The sequence below is a fragment of the Lepidochelys kempii genome, chromosome 1, assembly GCF_965140285.1.
Source record: "Lepidochelys kempii isolate rLepKem1 chromosome 1, rLepKem1.hap1, whole genome shotgun sequence".
NCBI lineage: Eukaryota > Metazoa > Chordata > Testudines > Cheloniidae > Lepidochelys > Lepidochelys kempii.
Window position 1 is genome coordinate 100,596,676 of NC_136380.1, and position 23,205 is coordinate 100,619,880.

General features: G+C 44.6%; 2 protein-coding genes across 5 annotated transcripts in view; both read left to right on the forward strand.

Moving 5' to 3' along the window:
• Positions 1 to 23,205, forward strand: part of TM9SF2 (transmembrane 9 superfamily member 2) — a 69,665-nt gene that overhangs the window by 16,698 nt on the left and 29,762 nt on the right. For both annotated transcript variants that reach the window (XM_073348591.2, XM_073348582.2), the window contains exons 5-9: positions 2,231 to 2,360; positions 9,472 to 9,596; positions 10,796 to 10,907; positions 21,530 to 21,609; positions 21,711 to 21,819. In XM_073348591.2, coding sequence (XP_073204692.1) covers positions 2,231 to 2,360; positions 9,472 to 9,596; positions 10,796 to 10,907; positions 21,530 to 21,609; positions 21,711 to 21,819 — 556 coding nt within the window. The remainder of the gene's footprint in view (positions 1 to 2,230; positions 2,361 to 9,471; positions 9,597 to 10,795; positions 10,908 to 21,529; positions 21,610 to 21,710; positions 21,820 to 23,205) is intronic.
• On the forward strand, positions 10,918 to 17,108 carry LOC144930676 (uncharacterized). Of its 3 annotated transcripts, none has more exons than XM_078853435.1 (3): positions 10,918 to 11,418; positions 14,485 to 15,610; positions 16,033 to 17,108. In XM_078853435.1, the coding sequence occupies exons 2-3, from the start codon at positions 15,028 to 15,030 to the stop codon at positions 16,521 to 16,523; spliced, it is 1,074 nt and encodes a 357-aa protein (XP_078709561.1). In that variant the 5' UTR covers positions 10,918 to 11,418; positions 14,485 to 15,027; the 3' UTR covers positions 16,524 to 17,108. The 3 variants fall into 3 exon arrangements, with proteins under 3 accessions (XP_078709561.1, XP_078709563.1, XP_078709559.1); XM_078853437.1 differs by having other exon boundaries at positions 14,635 to 15,610; XM_078853433.1 differs by having other exon boundaries at positions 10,918 to 15,610.

The following is a 23,205-nucleotide window of genomic DNA, read 5'->3' on the forward strand; positions in this document are numbered from 1 at the left end:
GCAGTCTCCGCTGCCCATTGGAATTCTGGGTTGAGATCCCAATGCCTGATGGGGCTAAAACATTGTCGTGGGTGGTTCTGGATACATATCGTCAGGCCCCCGTTCCCTCCCTCCCTCCCTCCCTCCGTGAAAGCAAGGGCAGACAATCGTTTTGCGCCTTTTTTCCTGAGTTAGCTGTGCAGACGCCATACCACGGCAAGCATGGAGCCCGCTCAGGTAACCGTCACCCTATGTCTCCTGGGTGCTGGCAGACGTGGTATGGCATTGCTACACAGTAGCAGCAACCCGTTGCCTTCTGGCAGCAGACGGTGCAGTACGACTGGTAACCGTTCTCGTCGTGTCCGAGGTGCTCCTGGCCACGTCGGCTCGGAGCGCCTGGACAGACATGGGCACAGGGACTAAATTTGGAGTGACTTGACCAGGTCATTCTCTTTAGTCCTGCAGTCAGTCCTATTGAACCGTCTTATGGTGAGCAGGCAGGCAATACGGATTGCTAGCAGTCGTACTGTACCATCTTCTGCCAGGCAGGCAAGAGATGAGGATGGCTAGCAGTCGTACTGTGCCATCTTCTGCCGAGCAGCCATGAGATGTGGATGGCATGCAGTCCTTCTGCACCGTCTGCTGCCAGCTAAAGATGTAAAAGATAGATGGAGTGGATTAAAACAAGAAATAGACCAGATATGTTTTGTATTCATTTGCTTGCCCCCCTCCCCCGTCTAGGGGACTCATTCCTCTAGGTCACACTGCAGTCACTCACAAGAGAAGGTGCAGCGAGGTAAATCTAGCCATGTATTAGAGGCCAGGCTAACCTCCTTGTTCCAATAAGAACAATAACTTAGGTGCACCATTTCTTATTGGAACCCTCCGTGAAGTCCTGCCTGAAATACTCCTTGATGTAAAGCCACCCCCTTTGTTGATTTTAGCTCCCTGAAGCCAACCCTGTAAGCCGTGTCCTCAGTCGCCCCTCCCTGCGTCAGAGCAATGGCAAACAATCGTGCATCTGAGTTGAGAGCGCTGTCCAGAGCGGTCACAATGGAGCACTCTGGGATAGCTCCCGGAGGCCAATACCGTCGAATTGTGTCCACAGCACCCCAAATTCGAGCCGGCAAGGCCGATTTAAGCGCTAATCCACTTGTCAGGGGTGGAGTAAGGAAATCGATTTTAAGAGCCCTTTAAGTCGAAATAAAGGGCTTCATCGTGTGGATGGGTGCAGGTTTACATTGATTTAATGCTGCTAAATTCGACCTAAAGTCCTAGTGTAGACCAGGGCTGAGTGGAGAAGAAGGTATGTAGTGTAAGGTGACTTCATTCTTCTTGTGTGTGGGGGAGTGGGTCGTCAGGTGTGTAACTGCTTGACTGCAAAGTTCTTTCGTGTACTACCTTCCGAGTGTGTGTTAATGAGTAAGCACAATTGAGGAGGTCTGGCAAGGTAGAAGTGAAGCTGCTGCTGCTACTTTTGCCCGTAGAAGCCTTCTTTGTGAGATGAAATCTGACCGAAAAATACAGACTTCATTGGAGGAGGTTTTTATCAGATGGAGATGACTTATGTGCATGCAGGAGGCTTCAGGCTTAACTGATATGTTATACACCAACTGTTACGATGAATACTAGCTAAAACTAACACAATTATTTTCCCAGAAACTTACATATTGCACCCGGTCTACTCAGGATACACCTGTCTACCACATTTTGTGAAGAAAGGCAATTAATGTCCTTGGCAATATAGCCTAATTTCATGAAAGTCCAATTTCAAGTGACACATTAATTTTTACAAAGAGAAATAAACTAAATTACACAGAAAAACTAATGCTGTGTGAAATTTCACAGCAGTAGGCTTTCAACTTCTAGAGAAACTGAAAGTTCCCTCTTTTTAGGATCTGCTTTACCTGTACAGCTGTCACCAGGCACCTCCATTATCTGGAAATTGAGTTAACTGTCCTTGGTGCAATCCCAGCAGTTAAAGTCTTAAAGGAATGTTATTGCTACTTTCACACTTGTATAATTGCCAGGAGGAACACACAATAGTCATGTTGTTCTTTTTTGTAAAGAATACGAATCCTTCAGAATTCTAGGAATTTAAAGTAGTGTTGAAGATGCAATCTGTGTTCAGTGACTCCCCCTCCCACCCCCCCAAAATGCAAATAATTACTGCAGGTTAAATAGATCTAGGACTTTTATTTTTATGTTACTATGAGCTCTGTCTCTAATTCTATTAGTGTTTTGTTTATAGGATTGTGGACAACATGCCTGTAACTTGGTGCTATGATGTTGACAACAACCAGAAGTTTTGCAATCCTGGATTTCCTATTGGCTGTTTTACTACAGAAAAAGGTCATCCAAAGGATGCCTGTGTCATTAATGTAAGTTTAAAGTATTTTTTACTAATGTGTCAATTTCTGTATTGAGTGATTATCTATATGCACGTTCCATTAATGGTGAATGTGCATCCCACATGCTCGTTTTCTGAATCCTTTGGTCAACAGGGTCCATATGGTATGTATCCACCCTCAGAGTCCTTGTGCTCTGTACAGAGGACATAAAAGGACAGAGCAGCTCAACTGCTGCTCAGTTTTTATCACTGCCTCTTGGCTTTGAGAGAGAGAGAGAGGCTTGCTGTCTGTGCTTTCACTGCTAGCAATCTCTTGTTCTTACCACTTCTTTTAACTAGTTGACATTTCCTTTAAATTTTCAAACTGTTCTGATTTGCCCAAATTAGACTTCAGGCTCCAGGGTGGCCTCTACTTTTGTCCTCCAGATTTAAATATTGACCCTTGTGTGAGGAAGCTGTGCCTGTGAATGATCACTTCGAATGACAAGACTGCCTGGGGGAGTCTCACATTTTGGAAAAATGTGACCTCTGCAAGTCTCTCACTTCCAGAACCCAAAAAGACAGTGACTGCAGTTATTCCTCATGAACCAGTCCATGAAATCAGCATCTGACCCAGCTTCTCTGGGTCCCCCTGAACATGGCCCCAAAAGGTGCAAGCACTGGTTCAGTGACTCATAGAGCCTCCTCTTCAATCCTGGCACTGAGATGGACCAAACCCATCAAGAGACCATCATCTGAGAAGGTACAGGGAGTGAGGAATTGCAGTGGTAGATCATCTACCACTAAAAATCTCACCTCCAGCACCACTTTTCCTCTGAGATTTCACAGCCCTATGTAGTTCCTGCCACAGCTCACTACCTCACTTCTGTGCCTCCTCAGTCAGGAACTCGACACCTTCAACTTCCTGCTCTGCAGCCTCTGGTATCACAGGCCGTGGCACTGTCCTCCAGTCTGGTGCTTGAATTGTCACCATTGCTTACTGAGGTTTTGGCACTGTTTTTGCTATCCATTTCACAACGCCAGCTGGGACCGATGACATTCAGGGCACTGATCGACTTAATGGTTTTGCAGGAGCTGGTATCGCCTTTGATAGTCACCTCCATTTCCCTAGCTATAGTGGAACTTTCCTTTAGCATGCATCATATACTTCTGTAACCTTGCTGGTTCCACCGACATCTAATACACCACCTAATGCAAAGTCTAATGCTCCTTTAATTCAGCCTCATCATTAGCATGAAATAGTAGCGGGGATTCAGAGCACCAACATACATACTCCCCAGAACATTTGCACCACCTGCTTCAACCTCATAAGGAGACTGAGCCTCATTCTAAAACAGTTATTGGGATGTTTGCCAGACAGGACACACGCTTCGCTGACTTTATGGCCCTCGGGACCATATTTATCCATACAGATGTGGCCATAATGTGGACCATGGTCCACTCAAAGTAGAGTCAACTACCAGGATAAATCTCACCATCTTAAAGTGCCTTTCCTGATGGCCTCAGCTACCCAGGCTGTCCCCAAACCTCCACAATAGCACAAGGATAAACCAGAAGATGTTTCACCTCTGTGGAGACTTTCTTGGGCCTGTGGCACTCTCATCATCCTCACCTGAGGAGGTAGTTATCCTACTGTCCCCTAGGTGGACAACTTTAGAGGTTTCCAAGAGCTCCTCAAAGAATTGTACAGGCCCTGCAGGTTCGAATGGAAGCGGTCCAGGTGTAGACCCACCAATTTGTGGATCTCTTACAATTCACCTCACCAACTACCAGGCCTTAATGGCCAGTTATGACTTTCAGATCGACAAAAACTCATCTTTCACCAACAGTCTTCCACCTTTTATCTCCAAGGACTGATTAATGGCCTAAACTGGCCTCCAGCCTGCACTGGATGTGGCAGACTGTTTATATTTTGATGGTCACAAGGCGATCTCTGTGGCTACAGAGGTCAGGCTTCCTTCAAAATACATTTGATGGTAGAGGGCGTGCCCTTTGAGGGGTGGTAATTATAGTTCAAAAATGGATGAGACCCATTGCACACTGACGGACTCCAGAGCAACTGTCCAATACCTTGGGATCTACATGATAAATCCTAAAAGGAAATGTATCAGTAGTCATATGACCTACATAGGTCAGATCCATCGCTGTTTCTTTGTGAAAGCCCTGCTGAGCTTCAGGGAAAAAAGAGGCAACACTTCCACAGATGGACACAGTCCACTGCTGTTGCTCACTCTTCTCAATTTTCATCAGTCTAGTAGCACTCTTCTAATGGGACCCTGAGGCAGTTCAGACCGTCTCCTGTGACGCCATACCTAACAATCTGTTCCATTTGGGAACTGACGAGCCTCCATCACCATGGGTCAGTTGGTCATAAACATAATAACTTCAGGATATTGCATCCAGTTTCACACAGTGCCTGCAACCAACTGCCTTTTCCCCTCCTCTTCTGGGATCCTTCTCATGAGAATCAACTATGGCAAGCGATCCTTGTTTCTTTTTCTCCAAGCAATAGAGAGTCCCTCCTCTGTATCATAGTAACAGGTTTTAAAGCAAGTACAGTAGAACTCCATTTGTCTGACTTTCCCTTAACCAGCTCTCCACATTTACCGAACAGCTGGGACTCCAGGGCCAGAAGCAGACGATCTTTCCTGTGGCTGCTAGATAGCGCTGCAGCATCGCATTTTCCCATTCTCCAGTTTATATGGAGGTTTGATTATCTGATCTGGCCCTGGCCCTGGTCCTGATCCTAATTAGACTGGAAAATGGGGCTTTACTGTACTTCCATATTCCTAAAAAGAAATGAGGCTGGTGATCCATCCTGAAACTGAGGAAACGTTCATATGCCGTTGAAGTTCAGGATGGTGTGACAAAGTTCCTGCTCTACCTTTGGTGGGTCTTGTGCTTATTGATGGATTTGCTCGCCTTGGAGCTTCACGGCAGCCATCAGCTTGGCCATTTTTCTGAACCCACAGTCCAGGTTGACTCCTCCTGTGTCTGACCAGGAGTTGGGAGGATTTGGGGGGAACCCGGGCCCCCCTCTACTCCAGGTTCCAGCCCAGGGCCCTGTGGAATGCAGCTGTCTAGAGTGCCTCCTGGAACAGCTGTGTGACAGCTACAACTCCCTGGGCTATTTCCCCATGGCCTCCTCCCAACACCTTCTTTATCCTCACCATAGGACCTTCCTCCTGGTGTCTGATAATGCTTCTACACCTCAGTTCTCCAACAGTCCGCGTTCTCACTCTCAGCTCCTAGTGCCTCTTGCTCCCAGCTCCTCGCATGCACACCACAAACTGAAGTGAGCTCCTTTTTAAAACCCAGGTGCCCTGATTAGCCTACCTTAATTGATTCTAGCACCTTCTTGATTGGCTGCAGGTGTTCTAATCAGCCTATCTTAATTGTCTTCAGAAGGTTCCTGATTGTTCTGGAACCTTCCCTGTTACCTTACCCAGGGAAAAGGGACCTACTTAGCCTGGGGCTAATATATCTGCCTTCTATTACTCTCCTATAAGCCCTCTGGCCCGACCCTGTCACAGTGGTCACCCTCACCTTAATTCCCTTTCTAAATTCAAGGTACTGGATTGCATCTCTCGCCCTGAAGATGCATACTTCAACATATATTGATGATCCCATCCTGCAGGAAGTACCTTAGGCTCATGGTAGGCCTGACCATTACCCTGAAGAGTAGAGCCCAATACACTACTGAGGATATTCATTAACATGCATGTAGTAGTGGTAGAACTCTTAAGGAAATCTTGGTGTGTACCCTGGAATGGAAAGTTAACTGGTACAGAGGAAATATTGTCCGCTCTCAAAATCTGTTCATCACATGCTTGATCTGCTCCCTAAGCCTGAAAGTCACTAGGCAGAAATCCAACTTGACTTCTGTCCATAGACTCAAATTGATTGGAATGGTTCTGCACTCCACCAAGTCTGTGGCTTATCTTCTCTAGGATAGTTTTGAGAGTTCTATAGCTCTTATTATGCAGTTGGAGTCAAGTCTAAGCATCACGGTAAGGACTTTTCTTGCTCTGCAAGGATGTGAGGCTTCATGCACCTTTATCATGCCTTGTGCCAGACTACACCTTCAGTGCATACAAGACTGGCTAAGGCTGGTGTACACCCTGATTTAAGCATCATGTGGACGTGCCCTTCTGGATGCCTCCATTAGTACTGTTACCTCTGAAATGGTGGAAGGACTCTTCAGACATCTAAAGCGATGTGCAAAAGGAACTCCTGCTGTCTAAAACTGTAGTGACAGATGTGTTGTTCTTGGGGTGGGGAGCTCACATGCAAGATCTTCAGGTGAAAAGCCTTTAGACAACATGAGAAGTATGGATGCATATCAATCTCCCAGAATGCAGAGCTGTGTGCAAAGCTTACGAGTCCTTACTGCATTGCCTCAAGGAACAGATGATCCAAATCAGCAATACAATTGCCATGTTCTATATCAACAAACAACGTGGGGTAGAAGTCTTCTCCCTTATGCCAGAGGAGGCATGAGCCTAGGTCTCTCTCAGATAACATTTTAATCTTGTGGACAAAGGCCTGGTGCATGCCTATGCTGTGGTTCCATTGCTGCCCAGGGTGCTCTCCAAGATCAGGAAGGACTTGGACAAGATGATTTTGGTTGAAATTTAGAGGCAAATCTTAATTTTTTTTTTCCCCTCTCCAGAGGAGAAAATGCTAGTAATCTTTCTCTTCACCATTCTTTCTTCCTTCTGAATCTGTGTTAGGGAACCACTTGCAGTCTCCCATAAAAGAAACATGTTTGTAATTTCACTTAAAGGACACCGTCAACTTAAATTGCACTTGTCTAAGCGTTGTTTAGGGCAATCTAAAGAGAACTCTTAAGACTACTGTAATTGAATTATAGAAAAGAGCTCTCAATTTGTTTGTATTTTATTTTATAGTGCATTCTACTGTTTTCTCAGTATAGTTAGCCCCTTTTTTGGTATATGGGGGTCTTTTTTAAAAAAGGGGGGGAGAGACATTAGATTTGGAAAATGTGACTGCAAAAATTAGTACCTGGTATGACTTCTAACTCTCTGTAACTGACTAATTTTCAAGTTGATGTGTGTCCCTTCAGCAGTAATAGTCACTGGGGTTACATTCAATATTTTTTTGAGTGCTGGCTGCGATGCATCCTTTGGCATCAGTGGATTTGCATATCTGAGCATGTTCCTGTCAACAGATGACAGTTAACTACATCCTCTATTTTGGAAAAATGTTTTGGGGCTTCTAGTGTTTATTCCACCACATTTGTGCTCTCACAAACTGACCATTTTGGGGTGCAGTTTTTCAGACTGTTGAGAGATTGTCACTGCCTGCCCTGTAACACTGGGTGCTTTAAATGCTCTGCTGCTGTTGCTGACAGCCCAGACACCAACAGCCAGCAGACAAGCATGTGGTTTCCCGAGCGTGTCTGTGCTATTCAGCCCTTGCTCTGCACTCTGACCCCAACAGCCTACCTACAACACAGTAACCCCACGCTAGTCTACTCCAGACTTGGTTACTATTTACAGGGTGACCCAACTCTCTTAGTTCTGAATTTTCCCAAAACCGTCTGCTCTGAAGTGTCCAGGCCTCTCCTGGAACACTCAGATGTAATAAGTTTCATTAGAGTACATTGGGATGTTCAGACCAGCTGAAACTCACAGCTACGTATCAGGGTGTTCCTTGCCATTGGGCACTGGAGTACTCGTAGGGTCTCTTACACTTCCATGGAACTGTAAAGACTCTCTGCTGCCTCCCATCCATCAGTTTAGTGATGTCATACTTAACTAAATATTGAGAGACTTTCAATGTCTGATAAATGACTCCTCTCTATAGCTGGGTATCAGCAAGTCCAAAAGAGAATTTTAAAGACCATCAGTTTCAGCTTTTGCTTCAGTATAATCAATTTATTACATTTTTATTTCACTTCAGTATTAAAGAAATTGTTATGAATAAGGCTTTCTACTTCATAGCCAGCCCACTTCTTGAATGAAATAAAAATATTATTCTTTAAAGCTGCCATAGTGCCTGGATTTTAAAATTCTGCAGTGTAGACCTCTCCTAAGCCCCGGTAACTGGTCTCTGAATGAGTCTGGCCTGACACTGTCTCTCAAAGGGTGAAAAATCTCTGAAAGCTAGGGGAGTCCCAGTCTCTTGCCTGGAGAGTGGAGATCCAAGAGTAGGAATCCAGTCAGAGAAGCAGAACTACAGGAGGATATAAGTATCCCTTTCTGACTTGCGTTCTTTTCCAATAGCACACAAATAGCTATGATATCACCACAGTGGTATTATTGGGTCAGTCAAACAGGAGAAATGGGATGCCTGGATAATAGAGTTAAAACACAAATGTTTTCAAAATATGAGTACTACAGAGAAAATAGAGCTGTTTAAATTTGTATGTATTAACACACCACTTCTTGATGATCTTTGAAATTGACAACTATGAACAGCAGTAAAACCTGATATTAACTAAATAAGTTTTTGATCCTGTTGAAACACCACTAGCAGTTGGAGGCAGCTGTATACTGTCATATGAGCTCTGAGAGCAAACAGCTCTTTGAAAGAGACATTTTGAAACCAACTGAAAATGGTCCATTCAAGGTTTCTCTCTAACAGTTGAACCAGGCATGGCATTCAGTCCTGTCATAATCTGTGGGAGGGATGCGCAACTGATGTTGATTTGAGGTGGTGTTTGTGAAGCATTTGTTTAAAAATATTTTGGTTGTGGGTTCTCAATTGCTGTCACAGGAGTTTATTTAGTTTCTTTGTTCCTGTATATAACCTCTTTGTAAAATTGGTCCACTTGGAAGTCCCCAATAGTCCAATATTTTTCTTCAGTTAAGATTCATTTGGGAATGGTGATCTGGATACTTCGTGTAAAGCTCACGTACTCTTGAAGTGCTCTGTGCAGTTCTTTAAGCTTTACTTCAGTACCTCCATTAAAAAGATAACACAGGAAAAAGTGCTTGCTTATGTATTCCCACAACCCTCAATATATCTTGTAAGAGAATTTGGGGACTTTTAACTTTGGCAGTATATCCCTTTAAAAAATAGTGAATACAATTCTGTATGAAATTCAGTTTTGAGCTTCTGTTTTTTAAATTGTAGAATAGTCATATATCTTTTGTTTCTTGTATTTTGGTCCACAGGCAGAGTTTCGTGAAGAAGATACCTTTTACATATTTAACCATGTAGATATTAAGATATTCTACCATGTTGTAGAAAAGGAGGGGGTAGGAGCAAGACTAGTAGCTGCTAAACTTGAACCGAAAAGGTGAGTGCATTTAAAATGGATTTTAAAAATTACTTGTTAAACAAATGATTTAGGGCTTATAACAAGAACTAAGTCAGTGCTCTAGTCCAGTTTGTGTTTAAAACTGGGCTTGTTAAACTTTGAAATCCATAGCAAATCCTGAGTATCAACCACAGGAAACTTATTCCACATCGTGGACCTGTTATAGGTGCAGGACGTGTGTGTGTGTGTGTGTGTGTATATAATATATATATATATATATATCGTTCAAATTGGCTTTCCTGGTAACCAAGGTGACCTGACCTAATGTGTTTTAACTGATTTAGTGTCATTCTACTGACAAGGAACCTTAATCTGCTATTTCTGTCTCCAGTGTATTGAAGATATCTGATGGTAGTGGTATACTCCCAGTGTGGGATTCTCCATCTGCCAGTTGGGGGGGTGGGGGGAGGAACAAGGTTGCATTTTATTGTATGATTGAACACATTACCCCTGCCCTGGATGCTGGTGAATCAGTATAGTTCAACTTTTGACGTCATAAGTGTTAGATATTCTAATATAGTGGTGCCTCCTCTAAACTAGTTTAAATTTCCTGTTTTCTATGAACAGCAGTATGAAGAAGCATGTATTTCAATTCTGTGACCCTCTGACAACTTAGTGTTCTCTTCTCCTTCTTCCCGTGGTGTATTTTTGTTGCTTTCCTTTTCCCTGTTAATATAATGGAGCTTGCTGCCTTGTAGGTCAAATCCTAAAAAATTTTTTTTTTGTTTTTGTTTTTTGTTCTGGGCCACCTAGCTGTTTTGACAGCAAAGTTAGGAAGTCCTATCTTGTACAACATAACTAAGTGACCTTTCCTTTCTATTTTCTATTCAGAAAAATAAAATGTTTTGTAAACCTTACTCTTTCACAGAGTGTAGGTTAAAGAAATGATAGCTTGTAGTCTTAAAACTTTTGAATCAATTTAACAAAACAGTTTTTAGGTAGTAAAAAGTACCACACTTGTGTATGTATGTACTTGCTCCTTGCATCTTCTGTAACTTACTTTTTTTTAATTTGGTTTAAAATCTGATTCAAAAGAAGAATCCTAAATGAGGTTGATAATTGAATGTCTTTAAAAATACAAAATATGTAACGTTAAATGAATGTTCTTGTAAGACTGTTGCTAATTAGATTAAATTTATAAGAAGTATAAATATCTGTGTATATTTTTCTTCCCACAGCTTCAAACATACACATATAGATAACCCTGACTGCTCAGGACCACCTATGGGTATAAGTAACAAGGCTAATGGGGAGATCAAAATTGCTTACACATACTCAGTTAGCTTTCAGGTGAGTGTTTGTTTTCTGTTTTGGAGACCTCACTCAGATTGCTTACAATGATATTTTAGGAGCTCTAAAAGATGAGTGTCTAAAATTACTGCAAAATATTATCAGGCTCTTTTTAATAGCATGGTTCAAAAATAAAACTCCTTTCAGATTAGGATCTTGTGATCTTTCATTGAGATTTTCGTAGCTGACATGGGGATTTAGCTACCCAACTCCCATTAATTTAAATGGGGATTGAGAACTAAAAGTGTGGCAGATATGTCAGGGCTGATGGTTCTCTTCTCCAGCTAGCTCTTAGGGCAGGTCTATACTACGGGGTTAAGTCGACCTAAGTTACGCAACTCCAGTGACATGAATAATGTAGCTGAAGTCGACGTAGCTTCGGTCAACTTACTGCAGTGTCTATGCTGCGCTGGGTTGACGGGAGAGCGATCGGCGGTCGATTTTTAGCAGTTCTTCACTAGACCCGCTGAATTGACCCCCGGTGGATCGATCGCCGCAGCGTTGATTCACGGTAAGTGTAGACAAGCCCTTAGTTTTCTTTCCTCCCATGCCTTTTCTCACGTGTATAACTACAAAGAATCAGGCAACTATTTTGTGTTACCTCTGCTCTCCTTTTGAGAGCGCAAGTCCAGCCACAGGAATGTCCTTAATGGGGGCAGGGTGATGGCACAAGACATGGCTTTTGATGTAACCTATTGAAGGAAGATTCCTCAAAGTATTGGAATGTAAAGGATTTCTAAGGTCCCTCTCACTGTGGTGTGTAAGAGCTAATAAAATAGAGAGGGGTTGCTGGGAAGACTGGAGATCATCCTTATCTTCACATATTAATCACCTTAAGTAGGCACTTGTCAAGTTTCATTTTTCTAGCCTTAAATTCCTCTGTTTGGACTCTTCCCAAATGCATACACCTTTATGTATTCAAATGAGCAACTATCACTGTCATGCTGTGGATATCTATTTTAGAATCTTGGAAAAAATAAGAGGAAAATTTTAATTTTTGTATTTTCCGCTATTAATTTTTTAAAAACTAGCTATACCAAATTTATTCTAAGAGCAGCATAATACCTTGGTATATTACACCATTGCCTGATTGAACAAATGTGCTTGAATAAATTCCTTTAAAATTTACACAGCTTGTTGCAGGGTTTAGTTCCAATATAGTAAAATGAAGCTGTATATGAAAGTGAGTCCTTATTCTTTAAAATTTAGTTAAAACATGTGTTCTGTACCCATTACACACACCATTTTCCACGAACTTCATGGAGATACATATATAATTAATATATATTAATAGTCTAATAATAATGTAGAAATACATGCTCTGTTAAATGGCCACGTTGGAAATAAAACCCACAAGAACTCTGAAGATGAGGATGAACACTTGGCTTGTAAGAGTACAATATAAACAAAAGTATTGGATCACTCTCACCATATATGTAAACATTCTGATGTTCAGTTGGTACAGACTGTAAATGGACATTCAGACTGAACTTGAAGTAAATTTTATGCTTATTGAAAAAAGCTGAAAAACATATTTTTTCCTCTGTTCCTAAGGGTTTTAAACATTTGGCCAGGAATGCTTGATCAGAGCTAAAATTTAACATATAAAATTGTCAATGAGGCATTCTCAGACTTTTGCTGTTAGTATGGCTTCCCTTTTTTTTGTGTGGTTTTTTTTTAAACAAAGGGGTTTTTGTAGTGTCAAGAGGCACATGTTTTGAACTCATTACAAATGGATAGTTTTAAGTTTTGTAGGATTAGTCCATAATACTGTTTCTAAAATGTTCAGTTCATTGTTGAAAAGCTAACTGAGATGCTAATTACTTTTGAAATTTGTAAGTGAGACAGGTAGATGTATCTGGTGTATTTTTAAATACATACCATGGATTAAATAAGATTGGTCCCAAGACCGATCCCTGAGGAACACCACTACTAACCCGCTTCCAGCCTGACAGTTCACCTTTCAGTATGACCAGTTACAGTATAACCAGTTCCTTATCCACTTTTCAGTTCTCCTATTAATCCCCATCTTATCCAGTTAAACTAAAATTTCCCATGTGGAACTGTATCAAATGCCTTACTGAAATCCAGGTAGATTAGATCTACTGCATTTCCTTTGTCTAAAAAAAAAAAATGTTATCTTCTCATAGTAGGAGATCAGGTTGGTCTGGCATGATCTATCTTTTGTAAAACCATGTTGTACTTTATTCCAGTTACCATTCATTTCTGTGTCCTGTGATAGGGTCAGGCCAGATGGCTACAGAAGGCAGATACATTAGTCCCAGATTAAGTAGATCCCTGTTCCCAGGATAAGGTAACAGGGGCAGTTCCAGAACAAGGAGGAACTTGCTGGAACCAGTGAAGGCAGGCAGGCTAATTAGGACATCTGGAGCTAATTAAGAAGAAGCTGCTAGAATTGATTAGGACCGGCTGGCTAATCAGGGCACCTGGGTTTAAAAAGGACCTCCCTTCAGTTAGGGAGAGGCACGTAAGGAGCTGGGAGTCAGAGGATGTGCTGCTGGAGGGCTGAGGAGTACAAGCGTTATCAGACACCAGGAGGAAGGTCCTGTGGTGAGGATAAAAAAGGTGTTGGGAGGAGGAAGGGAAGTAGCTTAGGGAGTTAAAGCTGTTACGTAACTGTTACAAGAGGCACTCTAGACAGCTACAATCCACAGGGCCCTAGGCTGGAACCGGGAATACAGGGCAGGCCCAGGTTCCCCCCAAACCTCCCAGACACAAGAGGAGTTGACCTGGACTTTGGGTTCCACCAGAGGGGAAGGTCTCTGGGCTGTTCCCTGACCCACATGGTGGATCAGCAGAGACTGTGGGGGTTGTTCGTCTCCTTTTCCCCATGCTGGCCAGTGATGAGGTTGTCTGAGCGAACGGCAGATTTAGCCACAAAAGCAGCCAAACTGAGGGCTGCTGTGAATCTCTGAGGTGAGCAAATTCACCAGTAAGCACAGGACCCACCAAGATAGAGGAGGAACTTTGTCACAATCCTTAACAACTTTTTCTTTCAAAATTTGTTCGAAGACTTTGCATGCAATTGAGGTCAAACTAACTGCCCTGTAGTTTCCTGGGTCACTTTTTTCCCTTTCTTAAAAATAGGAACTATATTAGCAATTCTCCATTCATAGGGTATGACCCCCAAGTGTATAGATTCATTAAAAGTCCTTCCTAGGGTTTGCAATTTCATGTGCCAGTTCCTTTAATATTATTAATGGAGATTATCCAAGCCCCCTGAGTTAGTCCCATTAAGATGTTTGAGCTTGACTTCCACCTCAGATGTGATGATTTCTATATCCATATCCTCATTCCCATTAGCCACTCTGTCACTACCTTCAAGATCTTAATTAATCTTACTGAAAACTGAGGCAAAGTATTTGTTTACGTGTTAGGCCATGCCCAGATTATCTTTAATCTCTACCCTGTCTTCAGTGGTTAGCAGTTCCACTTCTTGTTTTCTTTTTATTTATATGCTATGGAACCTTTTACTATTGGTTTTAATTGCCTTTGCAAGGTCCAACTCTGCTTGGCGTTTGATCATCATAATCTTGCCTTCATTCTTCCTCTCTAGGAACAGGCAGAATCCCACTGAAATCACTTGAGCCTCCATTTCCTTAAGTGTTTTCCACAGCTTCCCTTGATACGTTCCAGAGAGAATTTAGCTGTATCATTTGTTCCCACAATGAAGGATAATCAGTGGATTCTTTCCTGCTCCCATTAGGATCCTCTTCAGCCTCAGGTCCACATCCTGTATCTTAGCCCTGGTCTACACTAGGACTTTAGGTCGAATTTAGCAGCCTTAAATCGATGTAAACCTGCACCTGTCCACACAATGAAGCCCTTTATTTAGACTTAAAGGGCTCTTAAAATCGATTTCCTTACTCCACCCCTCACAAGTGGATTAGCGCTTAAATCGACGTTGCCGGCTCGAATTTGGGGTACTGTGGACAAAATTCGATGGTATTGGCCTCCAGGAGCTATCCCAGAGTGCTCCATTGTGACCGCTCTGGACAGCACTCTCAACTCAGATGCACTGGCCAGGTAGACAGGAAAAGAACCACGAACTTTTGAATCTCATTTCCTGTTTGGCCAGCGTGGCAAGCTGCAGGTGACCATGCAGAGCTCATCAGCACAGGTGACCATGATGGAGTCCCAGAATTGCAAAAGAGCTCCAGCATGGACCGAACGGGAGGTACAGGATCTGATCGCTGTTTGGGGAGAGGAATCCGTGCTATCAGAACTCCGTTACAGTTTTCGAAATGCCAAAACCTTTGTGAAAATCTCCCAGGGCATGAAGGACAGAGGCCATAACAGGGACCCGAAGCAGTGCCGCGTGAAACTGAAGGAGCTGAGGCAAGCCTACCAGAAAACCAGAGAGGCGAACAGCCGCTCTGGGTCAGAGCCCCAAACATGCCGCTTCTATGATGAGCTGCATGCCATTTTAGGGGGTTCAGCCACCACTACCCCAGCCGTGTTGTTTGACTCCTTCAATGGAGATGGAGGCAATACGGAAGCAGGTTTTGGGGACGAAGAAGATGATGAGGAGGAGGAGGTTGTAGACAGCTCACAGCAAGCAAGCGGAGAAACCGGTTTTCCCGACAGCCAGGAACTGTTTCTCACCCTAGACCTGGAGCCAGTACCCCCCGAACCCACCCAAGGCTGCCTCCTGGACCCAGCAGGCGGAGAAGGGACCTCTGGTGAGTGTACCTTTTAAAATACTATACATGGTTTAAAAGCAAGCATGTGAAAGGATTACTTTGCCCTGGCATTTGCGGTTCTCCTAGATGTAGTCCTAAAGCCTTTGCAAAAGGTTTCTGGGGAGGGCAGCCTTATTGGTTGAAATAGAGTGCTTTTCTTCAGGGGACACTCAGAGGAGCCCATTCCTGCTGGGCTGTTTGCCTGTGGCTAAACAGAAATGTTCCCTGCTGTTAGCCACAGGGAGGGGGGAAGGTTGAGGGGGTAGTCACGCGGTGGGAGGAGGCAAAATGCGACCTTGTAACGAAAGCACATGTGCTATGTATGTAATGTTAACAGCAAGGTTTACCCTGAAAGAGTGTAGCGACTGTTGTATAAAATGTGTCTTTTTAAATACCGCTGTCCCTTTTTTTTTCTCCACCAGCTGCATGTGTTTCAATGATCACAGGATCTTCTCCTTCCCAGAGGCTAGTGAAGCTTAGAAAGAAAAAAAAACGCACTCGCGATGAAATGTTCTCCGAGCTCATGCTGTCCTCCCACACTGACAGAGCACAGACGAATGCGTGGAGGCAAATAATGTCAGAGTGCAGGAAAGCACAAAATGACTGGGAGGAGAGGTGGCGGGCTGAAGAGAGTAAGTGGCGGGCTGAAGACAGGGCTGAAGCTCAAATGTGGCGGCAGCGTGATGAGAGGAGGCAGGACTCAATGCTGAGGCTGCTGCAGGACCAAACCGGTATGCTCCAGTGTATGGTTGAGCTGCAGCAAAGGCAGCTGGAGCACAGACTGCCACTGCTGCCCCTCTGTAACCAACCGCCCTCCTCCCCAAGTTCCATAGCCTCCACACCCAGATGCCCAAGAACGCGGTGGGGGGGGGCCTTTTTTGGGATTGCCCAAAAAAAAGAAGGCTGTCATTAAATAAATTTTAAAGTTGTAAACTTTTAAAGTGCTGTGTGGCATTTTCCTTCCCTCCTCCACCACCCCTCCTGGGCTACCTTGGTAGTCATCCCCCTATTTGTGTGATGAATGAATAAAGAATGCATGAATGTGAAGCAACAATGACTTTATTGCCTCTGCAAGTGGTGATTGAAGGGAGGAGGGGCGGGTGGTTAGCTTACAGGGAAGTAGAGTGAACCAAGGGGCGGGGGGTTTCATCAAGGAGAAACAAACAGAACTTTCGCACCGTAGCCTGGCCAGTCATGAAACTGGTTTTCAAAGCTTCTCTGATGCGTACCACGCCCTCCTGTGCTGTTCTAACCGCCCTGGTGTCTGGCTGCGCGTAACCAGCAGCCAGGCGATTTGCCTCAACCTCCCACCCCGCCATAAACGTCTCCCCCTTACTCTCACAGATATTGTGGAGCACACAGCAAGCAGTAATAACAGTGGGAATATTGGTTTCACTGAGGTCTAAGCGAGTCAGTAAACTGCGCCAGCGCGCCTTTAAACGTCCAAATGCACATTCTACCACCATTCTGCACTTGCTCAGCCTGTAGTTGAACAGTTCCTGACTACTGTCCAGGCTGCCTGTGTACGGCTTCATGAGCCATGGCATTAAGGGGTAGGCTGGGTCCCCAAGGATACATATAGGCATTTCAACATCCCCAACAGTTATTTTCTGGTCTGGGAATAAAGTCCCTTCCTGCAGCTTTTGAAACAGACCAGAGTTCCTGAAGATGCGAGCATCATGCACCTTTCCCAGCCATCCCACGTTGATGTTGGTGAAACGTCCCTTGTGATCCACCAGAGCTTGCAGCACTATTGAAAAGTACCCCTTGCGGTTTATGTACTCGGCGGCTTGGTGCTCCGGTGCCAAGATAGGGATATGGGTTCCGTCTATAGCCCCACCACAGTTAGGGAATCCCATTGCAGCAAAGCCATCCACTATGACCTGCACATTTCCCAGGGTCACTACCCTTGATATCAGCAGATCTTTGATTGCGTGGGCTACTTGCATCACAGCAGCCCCCACAGTAGATTTGCCCACTCCAAATTGATTCCCAGCTGACGGGTAGCTGTCGGGCGTTGCAAGCTTCCACAGGGCTATCGCCACTCGCTTCTCAACTGTGAGGGCTGCTCTCATCTTGGTATTCATGCGCTTCAGGGCAGGGGAAAGCAAGTCACAAAGTTCCATGAAAGTGCCCTTACGCATGCGAAAGTTTCGCAGCCACTGGGAATCGTCCCAGACCTGCAACAGTATGCGGTCCCACCAGTCTGTGCTTGTTTCCCGAGCCCAGAATCGGCGTTCCACAGCATGAACCTGCCCCATTAGCACCATGATGCATGCATTGGCAGGGCCCATGCTTTCAGAGAAATCTGTGTCCATGTCCTGATCACTCACGTGACCGCGCTGACGTCGCCTCCTCGCCCAGTATCGCTTTGCCAGGTTCTGGTGCTGCATATACTGCTGGATAATGCGTGTTGTGTTTAATGTGCTCCTAATTGCCAAAGTGAGCTGAGCGGCCTCCATGCTTGCCTTGGTATGGCGTCCGCACAGAAAAAAGGCGCGGAACGATTGTCTGCTGTTGCTCTGACGGAGGGAGGGGCGACTGACGACACGGCTTACAGGGTTGGCTTCAGGGAGCTAAAATCAACAAAGGGGGTGCCTGTACATCAAGGAGTATTTCAGGCAGGACTTCACGGAGGGTTCCAATAAGAAATGGTGCACCTCAGTTATTGTCCTTATTGGAACAAGAAGGTTAGCCTGGCCTCTGATTGATACATGGCTAGATTTACCTCGCTGCACCTTCTCTGTGAGTGACTGCAGTGTGATCTAGAAGAATGAGTCCCCTAGACAGGGGGGGGGGGGGAAGCAAATGAGTACAAAACAAATCTGGTCTATTTCTTCTTTTGATCCACTTCATCTGTCTTTTACATCTTTGGCTGGCAGCAGACGGTGCAGAAGGACTGCATGCCATCCACATCTCATGGCTGCTCGGCAGAAGATGGTACAGTACGACTGCTAGCAGTCCGTATCGCCTGTCCGCTCACCATAAGACGGTTCAATAGGACTGACTGCAGGACTAAAGAGAATGACCTGGTCAAGTCGCTCCAAATTTAGTCCCTGCGCCCATGTCTGCCCAGGCGCTCCTGATCGACCTCTCAGAGGCGACCAGGAGCACCTCGGACATGACGATGACGGCTACCAGTCGTACTGTACCGTCTGCTGCCACAAGGCAAGGTGTTGCTGCTACTGTGTAGCAATGCCGTACCGCGTCTGCCAGCACCCAGGAGACATAGGGTGACGGTTACCTGAGCGGGCTCCATGCTTGCAGTGGTATGGCGTCTGCACAGGTAACTCAGGGAAAAAAGGCGCGAAATGATTGTCTGCCCTTGCTTTCAGGGAGGGAGGGAGGGAATGGGGGCCTGACGATATGTACCCAGAACCACCCGTGACAATGTTTTAGCCCCATCAGGCATTGGGATCTCAACCCAGAATTCCAATGGGCAGGGGAGACTGCGGGAACTGTGGGATAGCTACCCACAGTGCAACGCTCCGGAAGTCGACTCTAGCCTCGGTACTGTGGAAGCGCTCTGCCGAGTTAATGTACTTAATGCACTTAGAGCATTTTCTGTGGGGACACACACACTCGAATATATAAAACCGATTTCTAAAAAACCGACTTCTATAAATTCGACCTTATTCCGTAGTGTAGACATACCCTTAGCTCCTAGCAGATAGCACACCCTTCTGTTCTCCGGATCAGCTCTGGTGACAGGCCTGTCTGTTCTTAGGGAGTCTGCAATCACGTAGACCTGCCTTTTCCTGGTGATGGTGTGATTCTCCGGCCTTCCTCCTGTTCTTTCTGGCTGCAAGTTCTCTTGTCTTTTATTCTTCCCTTGCAATCTTCTGCGAGTCTTCCTGTATCATGCTAGGGCCCTGAACTCTGGGTATCTCCATTGGCTCTTCTTATAGAAATAGCTACTTGTGACGGTTTCCACCCAGCTCCAGGGTGCCACCTGGGGCTGCGGTACCATTGAGCTCGCTTGACCCACCAGCCTGGGCTCCCTTTCACCCTGTAATGCTGTGGCAAGCTGCAGACACGCTCCTGGTCTCGCCTTTCACCAGCATACAGGTAGGGAGACACCCAGCTGCAGAAACACAGAGACTGAAATCAGCTCTACATGGGAAGGCTCAGCTAAGGATTTGCCTAGTACTCAAGTGCACACACCCCTCTAGAGAATAAACCCAAAATTATACCGTCTTGCACTGCACAGAGAACTTTACAGTGCAAGCTCATGAAATTCACCACCTCCCAAAGCGTGGAGGGGAATATACACAGCTTTCTGCCCTAAGTTAGAATTTCCACACCCTAGTTTAACACCAAACAAAAGCAAGTTTATTAACGACAAAAGAGAGATTTTTAAGTGATTATAAGGGATAGCAAACCAATCAAAGATTACACAGCAAATAAAACAAAACAATCTAAAATTAATATACTAAAGAAATTGGTAACAAGTAGCAAATTCACACCCTAAATGATGTTTTAGGCAGATTGCAGAGACTTGCTTGCAGCTTAAAACTCCAGATATTCCTTTCACAGACCAGACACCTTATAGCCTGGGCTCAGCTCTTTCCCCTCCCACCCCCAGCTCAATCTCTTTGTTCCTCAGATGTTTCCAGAAACCTTGTCTCTTGGGGAGGGAGGTAGTGATGAATGAACCACGATGATGTCACTCCCCTGCCTTAAATAGTTCTTCCATATAGCAGGTATCCTTTGTTTCCCAGTTTGATCCTCACCATTGGTCAGTGGAAAAATACTAGTATTATCATGGAGTCCAGGACCAGGTGACTTGGTCACATGACCCTGCATCCATAAGTCAGAGACTGTTTATAGCATCCCCAGGAAGACTTCTCAGTGGGTGATTAGTATCTTCAAAGGCCTATTGTTTTCACGAATGGCTCTTCCTAGTGAGACATCTAGACTGATTGCGTTCTGCCTAGTGGGCTTTCCCCAGTTGTAAACAAATTTGCAATAGATGCCTAGACAATATTACTAACTTCGGATACCAAAATGATATGTGCATACAAATAGGATAATCATATTCAGTAAATCATAACCTTTCCAGTGATATATCAGATGCCTTATTTAGTATAAAATACATCATAATTATGCCATAATCATAACAATATCTTTATACAAATATGGGGACATAATACCACATCACTTCTCTTCTTTGTCCTCCCACCTTCTGTTACTGCCTGCTGTGCCCCTTCTTCATTCTCCAACTCAGTAAACCTGTTCCTGAGCTCTGTTTCTCCTTCACTTTGCTTGGTTCTCATAGTTACATGCTTTCACTAGCAACTTTCCTTACCCAGCAGTCTCCCCTCAGAGTTCTTCAGTCCAGCTTGCATCTGCAAGTCTTGACTTTTTTTTTTCTCTTCAGCCTTCTCCCTCACCTGCTCGAATCCCCTTCAAAACTCAATCACCGGCATCTCTAAAACTCAGGTCTTCTCTTCCATCAGCTCTGTCAGGTGGCACTTCATACAAACAAAGCTTTTTTCAGGTACCTGCTCCAGGATCATGTTCATCCCGCAGCTTCCACGTCTGGTCATCTTCATTTTCTCTTCCATTGCTTGGGTCACTACCACTGCTGCCTCTGTGTCTGTCCTAGCCTTCCCACTTAATGCCCTCTCAAGGGGGAAACAAAGGAAAAAAACCAAACAAAACCCAAGCAACAAAACCTTGAATAGAAAAACAGGTGACTTTGTACTCGGAGCTATAAATTGAAGGTTGTATTGGTTATGGCTTGTTAGATAATTTATATAGCAACCTATGTTTTATATAGTTCTTTTCAAAAAGTGAAACTCTTTGATCCCCTGCGGACCTTATGGTGCTAAACATTCAATCAAAATGTTCAGATGAAGTTTATTAGGAAACACATTTGTTTTCTGTGTACAAACTTACATAATGTTTCATTTTCAGGAAGAAGAAAAGATAAAATGGGCATCCAGATGGGATTACATTTTGGAATCTATGCCACACACCCATATTCAATGGTTTAGGTGAGTAGAAAGTTTTAGCCTTCAAATGCTATATACTGGACCGTTTTTTAGGAGCACTAGATGTTGGGTTTTGACAGAGGATTTTTTTTTCTTTTATGTAGCATCATGAATTCCCTGGTGATTGTCCTTTTCCTATCTGGGATGGTAGCTATGATCATGTTAAGGACACTGCATAAAGACATTGCAAGATATAATCAAATGGATTCCACTGTAAGTCTGGCCTTTCTAAAAATCACTATTCTATGGTGGGGGTAGGATGTAAATTTTTAGAGCTTGACTTTCTTCTATTGAGTGTGTAACTGCTGTGTTAATACCTGTCATTCTTGAATTCATGTGTTAGCTAGTGTTCTTCTAGGATTCTTATGTGTGTATAAGACTTTAAATAACATAGGCTCAGTCTTGAGGAATCATTTGCTGTTATAGCATTTGAGATTGGGGTTGGAACTTCCACTGCTCCAAGATACAATCTTGTAGATGAGAGTTAGGCCCTTCTCTGAGAGACTGCAGCTTGTTTGAGTCATGTTGCCTTCCTTGTAAATCTTATTTCTTCTTCTAGTGCTATTCCCTATGTATATTTCACACATGGGTATGCCTGCATGACATGTGCTGAGTCTGGAAGTTTTTCCAAGTAGTATCTGTTGACCCACACATGCACAGTATCTTTCCTCATGTTTCCAACCGAAAGTATAAGGGACCATGGTGACACCAATCCAGTTACTTCTTACTGCCATGTGACCTGAGTTGGAACCCTGTCCTCATTCACTCTTCTTATCTGTATCCCCTATACAGTGGTGTCAGCAGTGCACCTTTAAGTATGAGCCATGGAGCAGAGCCATCAGCACTGAAGCCCTAGGACTCGGGTTACAGGGCACCCCATGAGAGCAAGGGAGACCCTTGTAGGCATAAGGGCAGATCCCTACAGTGCCAGATTGGGTGAGATGTCGCATATGGATTCCACAGAACTGGTGTCAAAGGTCCCCCGGCTGGAGAGTAAGGCAAAGGAGAAAAGGGATCTCATGATACCAGGGCACAAACAGGTTAATTCCATCCACTAACATGGGCCTGGATGTACCATCAGTACTACCTCAAATATATGGAGACTGGTCAGCTTCAATGGTCACACCGTGTCCCTCCAGTGTCTTGATGGGAACCCTGCAGACTGTGGCCATATGGAGACTTTTCTGGCATCAGAAGAGGTCTTCCTCCCTTTCCCGCAGTCTCCGCTTCTGTAGGGCCCAGTGGTTCTCAGGAAGGTTCCTACCCTGAAAGATGAACCACTGTTGCAGGAGAGGCCCCTTGCCTATCCATCGGGCACGGGCCTCTTGGTACTGACAGTACCACTGTTTCCAAAGACATAATCATCATACTCAGAGGAGTCAGAGGAAATAGCCCCACTGATGTCTACGGTACAGTACAGGGTTGCTGCAGCTGTCTGTCTGGGCTCCCATCTGCCTGGCTGTGACACCACCCCCTCCCCCGTAGTGATGCCTGGTATTGCTTCCTGTGGGGACCACTGTATCCAATGGATCCCTCTTTTGGACATACTGGGCCCCTGGGACCATTATAGCAGGTGCCTGGCATCATTGCAAGAGTCCT

Excerpts from the sequence above, each read along its gene's own strand:
- LOC144930676 (XM_078853433.1), top strand. The coding sequence starts at position 15,028 with ATGCAGAGCTCATCAGCACAGGTGACCATGATGGAGTCCCAGAATTGC. Across the intron at positions 15,611-16,032 it reads AGGCGGAGAAGGGACCTCTG|CTGCATGTGTTTCAATGATC; the intron begins GTGAGTGTACCT and ends TTTCTCCACCAG.